The sequence below is a fragment of the Hyposmocoma kahamanoa genome, unplaced genomic scaffold (genome assembly GCF_003589595.1).
Source record: "Hyposmocoma kahamanoa isolate Upper Pololo Valley unplaced genomic scaffold, ASM358959v1 67, whole genome shotgun sequence".
In the NCBI taxonomy this organism is placed as follows: Eukaryota; Metazoa; Arthropoda; class Insecta; order Lepidoptera; family Cosmopterigidae; genus Hyposmocoma; species Hyposmocoma kahamanoa.
The window spans coordinates 3,141,494-3,148,875 of NW_020653855.1; the positions used below are offsets into that span (position 1 = coordinate 3,141,494).

General features: G+C 38.6%; 1 protein-coding gene across 1 annotated transcript; it reads left to right on the forward strand.

Annotated features, from left to right (window-relative positions):
* The first annotated feature begins 1,934 nt into the window (after positions 1-1,934).
* LOC113232250 (UPF0329 protein ECU05_1680/ECU11_0050-like) lies at positions 1,935-7,100 on the forward strand. The gene is made up of 4 exons (XM_026466913.1): positions 1,935-1,967; positions 3,773-3,892; positions 5,700-5,816; positions 6,881-7,100. Exons 2-4 carry the CDS (start codon positions 3,791-3,793, stop codon positions 6,977-6,979), a joined length of 318 nt encoding a protein of 105 aa, XP_026322698.1. The 5' UTR covers positions 1,935-1,967; positions 3,773-3,790; the 3' UTR covers positions 6,980-7,100.
* The last annotated feature ends 282 nt before the right edge of the window (positions 7,101-7,382 follow it).

Sequence of the window (7,382 nt, forward strand, 5' to 3'; positions counted from 1 at the left end):
TATGGACAATAAATTTTGTTTCAAATATTGTACAAATATTGTACAACCCGTTGATTTTCATTAGAAGAATGGAATATTTCTAACGAAAATCTATTGGTAGGTACTTTTATTTATTTTAAAAATACGTACAAAGCAGCAAACTTTTTCAAAAACATCCGAAATTAGCAATTGTAATCCATTTTATTCTTATGTTAATAGAGTAAAGTTCAAGAGCTGTAATTTATGTTTTATTAATTAACTTGACGTTTGACTTCAGGGATGGACAACATTTTTTAATAAAATTACATGGTCTTAAAATAACTTCAAAATATGAACTGTCCGTCTGAAATTTTTTAAGGGAAACCTTTTAACGTTCGGTACGGTCTGCACTGTGGACGCTAGACGACGAAGTCCCGGGTTCGATTTCCGGTTGAACCGATTTGGGGGATAAACTTTTCTAAATGGGTTCTGGTCGGGATGTTCCGGTTAGTGTCCCAGAGCAAATTCGTTTTTCTGGCACTCATAGTGCAGGTTCTACAAGACTAAAATTGATGTCGTTTCGAGTAATCCTGATGACCCGGGTCCATCGTGACCCATGTGTAATGTGATCAGATGATGCGTTCATATGTTCGATGCTTTAGCTAAAAAAGTTATCCACTTTGTAGTAACAGAGCTCCTTGTGAAAGAGTTCGTCCAGGATAGTACTGCCTTACTTATTACCTTACCTATTTCTGCCGCCAAGCTGTAATGTAAACATTACTGTGTTATGGTTTAGAAGGATAAGGGTGCTAGTGAAATTACAGGCAGACTTATCAACTTATGTCTCAGGGTGACGGGCGCAGTGCTACTAACTTAAACGCGGTGTGACAAAATAATTTTTTGAGATATCATAAAAAACCATCACCCAGTTTTAGAATATTGAAATTATCTAATGATATTTCAGCTATGCATCGTTAGAGCTATAAATCGAACACGTTAACTAATTTTAACTGTTTTTTAAAAGAGAATTTTGTGCTCTATCGTTTGCAATTTAAAACTGATATTTGACCATTTGTCTTAGTTTTAGTTAGTGGACGGCAAAGTGACAGTGCCCCTAAAATGCTTGCGATTTAAAGTTCAGGCTATCAAAATATCGTTGAAGTTACGTAGTCGTTCGATCGAAGTCCTGTCCTAAATGGGTATTCACGTATCACTTGAACGAACGTTGATGTGAGTAGAATCGAAACGTATAACGACTAATGAACGACATCTTGGATTGTGAAATTTGACATTTAGTCGTAGAAAGTCTATTGAAAGAACTGTCAAAATTTTAGCAAAATACGCATTGACTTACAAATAAATGGACGACGGGTCTAATACAAAAAACCACGAAAAAAATGTCCCAAGTCAGCCTATTCGAAATTTAAATTGTAATGTCATCGCAGTATCGCGCTGTCAGTAGAACAAATGAAGACTAAAGCGGAGTGTCGCGCTCTGTATACGATTTTAGCGCCTTACAAGTGCGGACACTTTTTAGCGCGGACCCGACGTCCATATAATTGTAAGTCAATGAAAATACGTATGACTTCCCTAACAGAAACAGAATACGTATGACGTATGACCGTTTAGAGTCGATGTAAGTTCGATTCATATACTAGAATACGCTTTAACGACGTTTGGATCGAAGGACTTTAATATTGGACTTGTTGATGTTCACTGTCACACGTGAATACGAAAAAGCAGCTCAACGACTAAATCGCTACGATATCGTAACGGTTTGATTACGTGAATCATCCCCCAGGTGCACGACTAGTCCGTCCCATCACTCGGTAATACAAAAGAATTTAAAAGAATGTCGGAATTGCAGAAAAAAGTAAATTTTTTGTATTTAAAATTGAAAATGTTTACGTCCTCGAGCCCATGAACAGTTGACGTAAAAAACAATTTAAATAAGTTAATCGTTCGCTTTGTCACTTCGAAATTTTATTTTCCGCTCGGCTCTCTACGTGGTGAGTCTATCAATATTATAATACATATTAAATCATTATTAATTACTTCAATCAATTTATACTTATAACTATTATAAAATAATTAAAAGTCGTTAAAACTATAAACAAAGATCCGACAAACAAGAACATAGAAAAATTCGTGAGGTCGCTGGTTCGTTCCTTGGCTTAGTTGGCGTAGCGGTTGGCACGGTTTGCTAGGAGTCGTCGGTTCGAATCCGGCCGGATCGAAGGATCTTTTTCCAAGTGTTCGATCTTTGTATTAATTTTATATAAATTTTGGAAGCAATAGAGCTCCTTGTGAAAGAGTTCATCCAGGGAAGTACTGCCACCTTATCTATTTCTGCCGCCGAGCAGTAATGTCAGTATTACTGTCTTACGGTTTTGAAGGGTAAGGGTGCTGGTGAAATTTATGTCTCAGGTGACGGGCGATGCGCCTCAGATCTACGATTTAAAGCTCTGAGTGGCTCTGCAATTGTTATGGACAGACGTGTAGCTTACCACCAGGTGCACGACTTGTTCATCCCGTGGCTTGAAATGATAAATATATCATTCATAAATGACGTAATAAATGACATTCAATAAAGACGTAATTACATATTAAATAGTTAAATAAATATCTACTTTATTAAATTCGTTCTAACAAGGTCCTTATTCGCACCTTTGATGTAATAAGGCTACATCTTCAAAATTAAATTTTTTCAGAAGAGAGTTTCAAAGATAAGACAAATGAAATTATAAGATAACTTTTTGTGATTAAATAGGAGATTTATAAAATGTTATATAAATTTACTATTATTACTGACACATAGACTATGTATGACAATTTCGAGAAATAACATATTAAACATAATGGTAATTAACTTTATTGAATGTGAGGATGTTTGACCACCGTGATATTCAATTATTTTTAGTGAAATTACTCCACTAGTTTGTTATTATTAATACATTATCATCATCATGGCGGCCGTTTTGTTATCAAATCTTGGATGTAGGCCTCTGCCCTTTTTTTCCACTCTTGGCGAACTTGTGCCCGACTGATCCAGTCCCGACCTCCGTGTCGTCGGATGTCGTCCATCCAGGTCTGCGGTGGTGTGCCGCGCCCTCTGATGTCCGCTCTGGGTCTCCACTCAAGCACTCGCCTTGTACAGCGCCTCTCGTCCATTCTCGCAATGTACCTACCCCGCCCACGCCCACCTTTTCTTCAATAAAAGAAAAGAAAATTATAAACGTCAAGATTCGAAAAAAATATTTCGATTTTCGACGATATATCCGAACCAGCGTCTCCTAGCAAACCGTGCTAGACGCTATGCCAACAAAGCCACGGAACGAACTAGCGGACCTTACGAAGTTTTCTATGTGCATGTTGCAGATTTTTTTTAACGACGTTTTGGCCATATTGCCATCTGTGAGAATTCTATTTCTTCACTCAGCCAGGTACCTTTACAGCTACCAGCAGATGTCGCTTTAATAATTGTAATTAAGTTTATTAGATTTCCGTGAAGTTTATATGCTTGTGCCTTTCTTTCTTCGAAAGGCAGATTTTTTTTTCTTAATTCTCTTGGCTTTTCGCGGTAAGCGTTTTAGCCACTAACAAAGTGTTTTGACTAACTTGTTTTTAAAATGGGGAAACTTTTTATAATATCATGGAATGTAATTTGGAAACGGGAAAGCTGGAGAAAAAGTGAAAAAGGGATCAGGCGAGGAATTATGAGATGTAAATTGTAAATAAACAAATGGTATAAGTACCTAACTACGATGTGTATTCAGATAAATCAGTTATTTACATTTTATTTTTAATTTTCAAGGTACTTTCAATCTTCAAAATGGTCGTGAAAGACCCGTACATAAGTATTTCGTACGAAAACTTCTTGGTTCTAGATAAGAAATGCACCGCTTTCAAAGAAGTATTCAATGATCCTAGTAAGGTACGTATAGAACCCGCAGCGGGACTTAGGTAATGTATATATTAGATATTGTACACATAGTTCTAATTAGAGATGAGCGTATAAACGAAAAACACAAAAAATTTGCTTTTTAAAATAAGCACATAAGCACGCTTTTCAATTTAAGAGTACCTAAGCGTTGGGCAGTTGAAGACTCAACAATTTTATTTTTTACCTCGTACTCATGTTTCAAGTCCCGCCGTCTATGTTTCCTAAACAAATTAATAAATAATAAAATAAATAAATAACGCAACACACTCATAGCCCCGCTCTAGGGAAACCCTGTGTTGCGGGTGCCATGGACAAACTCGTAGAAAACCACAAATTACACCCAAACTCGCGAGAGAAATAAATGTAGGCCATTGTATATATTTCTCCCGGCTTGGGAATCGAATCGGACCTCTGCGTGGCAGTCAGGCATGGTAACCGCTCGGAAACGGAGGCAGTTGAATTAATTCGTCAATGTGAACAATAATTTTACAAATAAAAATAAAACTCGTTTTACAAATAAACTTATCTTAAAACCACTAAAGGTTTTAATACGGTTTACGCTTTTCGCTATCAACACAACATTGCTACCTTTTTTAAGATAAAAGTCTATGCGCTTAAACGTTTTACTAAACGATTTTGTAAGCTTCAAATCAAAAGGCGTTTGTAAAAGTGTTTTTATAAGCCATCGCTTTTTTAAAAAAGAGCTCAACGTTTTAACGTTTAAAAAATAAGCAGTTTTTCACATCTCTAGTCCTAATGGCTTGCTGAAGGAGCTACAACAGATGTTGGACAGCATAGCTTATATAAAACGAAAGTAATGATCATTGATCACATTGTCCGTAGACCAATCGTATAAATTGGCCGAATACATTTACCTCGGACAAAATGTGCGATTAGGTACCAACCACTCCGAGAGGGAGGCCAAGAGGAGGATTCAGCTGGGCTGGGCAGCATTTGGTAAACCATATCGAGTCTTCCTGTCACCCATACCGCAAAGTTTGAAAACAAAGGTTTTTAAATCAATGCGTTCTACCTGTTATGACATATAGAGCCGAGATGTGGACACTCACGATATGGGTCACCACTTAAACTTAACAAGCTACGGAACGAATTATACTCGGAGTTTCTCTGAAGGACAAAGTACGGAATGAGGTTATCCGACAGAGAACTAAGGTCGTTGACATAGCCGGTAGAATATTCAAGCTAAAGTGGCAGTGGGCTAGCCATATCTGTCGAAGAATCGACAGCCGATGGAGGATGCGAGTTATTGACTGGACACCACGGCTCGGCAATGAAGTGTAGGACGCCTTCTGGCCAGATGGAGTGACGATTTGCGAAAGCCTGCTGGCAGCAGATGGATGCGACGAGCTCAGGACCGAGCGAAATTCTTCTATCTATGACTTTAACATAGTATAATAAATACAAGTAGTAACGTAACTTCACACAAACGTAGCAGCACGGTCCGTACAGACGCACACATTTGCGTAATTTAGTAGCAGCAGAAGTCCTTGTGAAAGAGTTTGTCCAGATTTCTGCCGCCAAGCAGTTCCATGCGTTCCAGTTTTGAAGGTAGGGGGGCTCGTGAAATTACAGGCACATGGGACATATCAACTTATGTTTCAAAGTGACGGGCGCAGTGCAGTGTCCCTCTTTGAGATTTAAGCTCTGAGCAGCAGTGCAACTGTTATAGACAGGCGTGTCGCTTAGCTTACCACCAGTCATATTATTTACCTCGTTACGGGTATCATAAAAAAGTCTATGTGTATAATACATTTACTGATTGAACTCTTGTTATCAGATGCCAGTAAAAGTGTTCATCGACCTCGGCGAGCGTCAATTAAAGGAATTGGAGTTAATCAGAGAAATCAGTAAGGTGTTGCAGAAAAAGAAAGAAGACGACCTTGCAATGGCTGCGGTAAGAAGTGATCATGTTTTACTAAACGCGGCTAAAAGTACCAAATTCGTTTTAGCGGAATAACTCTAAAACTAAAGGCCGGCGCAGAGAGACGTCGCGGCATGGCACGGCACGGCAAAGGATTTTATTTTTGATCGAGTTATTTTTATCCTTATTTCATCGAGGTTAGAATTCATATTACTTTATTTCGATACAATTATACCGCGGCATGTCGTGGCATGCCGCGGCATGCCGCAGGACGCCGCGGTATGCCGCGGCACATCGTGGCATGCCGTTTCATTCCACAGACGTCCCGCAAGTCTCGTCGGTCACAGAATTATGACAATGAAACTAATTGAAATAAGGTTTGAAACTAGTGCGGCGGCGATTTCGGCGAATGGCGCGCAGCGAATATGCCGCGGCATGCCGCAACGCGCTTCGGCATGCCGCGACGCGCTTCGACATGCCGCGGCATGCCTCGCCGTGCCGCGACGTCAGTCTGCGCCGGCCTTAAAGGGATTAAAAAAAATCCGTAGTGACAGTTGTCGATCATGCATAAATATAATTAATTATCTAATTTTTGTCCTAATAACCTGTAGCATTTCGAGGATAAATCGAAAAAATGTGAAAATTAGAGGTAATTTCGTGATTTTTATCTATCGAGGAAATTTTATTGTTTTATGTTTCTGATTAATGTCTATGCTTGAATATATCGTGTAGTTACTCATACAATATTTTATTTTTAAAGTGGATATACCCCTCTAAAATCAAATCGAAGATTAGGAATTTTTCCTCTGCTCCCTCTTAAACAATTTCAATCTGAAAACGGGGTGGTGATTTTTATGATATCTCAAAAAAATATTTTGTCAGTTAGCCGCGTCTTGACGAGCGAATCGCTGCGTGGCACTGCTGTCAAATAGTAGCCGCTCGCCCCTCGGATCACTTGTGGCGGCCACAAGTTACCGACGAGATTTTTCATATATTTTATATAGCATCGACGCAAACTAAGCGTTCGAGTAGCCGCGTCCGAGCCACAAGCTGCGGGAGTAATTACTTATCAGAGGTCGATTTCTTTTCTGTTTCAGAAAGCGGCAGAAGATGCTGAAGAAGAGAGAAAGCGGGAAGAAAAAAAGAAATCTGAAGAAGCAAAAGCCGAGGAGACAGAAGAAAAGAAAGAGGAATAACTTGTTTCGAAACTCATAATTAAATATATGCAATTAATTATTTATTTTATCGTATATCGTGTACTCGATAATGATTTTGATATAATAAAATATTATTCGACATTCGATAATCTCCTAATTACCTACCTTTTAGTACGTTTTTATTTACTCAATTATTGGTGAAATAATAGAACGACAATCTCAGTACAGAGTACCTACTAAAAAAACCGACCTCAAAAGTACGTGGAATTGCGTATAATTACTCGTACCAAGTTTTATTGAAATCGGTTACCGGAAAGTGCGCAAACCCGGATTCATCCCCTAGTTCGCCACTATACGGGACTTGACACAGGAGATAATAAAAATCGGTTCTCACTACTCAAAGTATATTGAAAGAGAAAAACGCCTTGAATTGGAGAGTAGC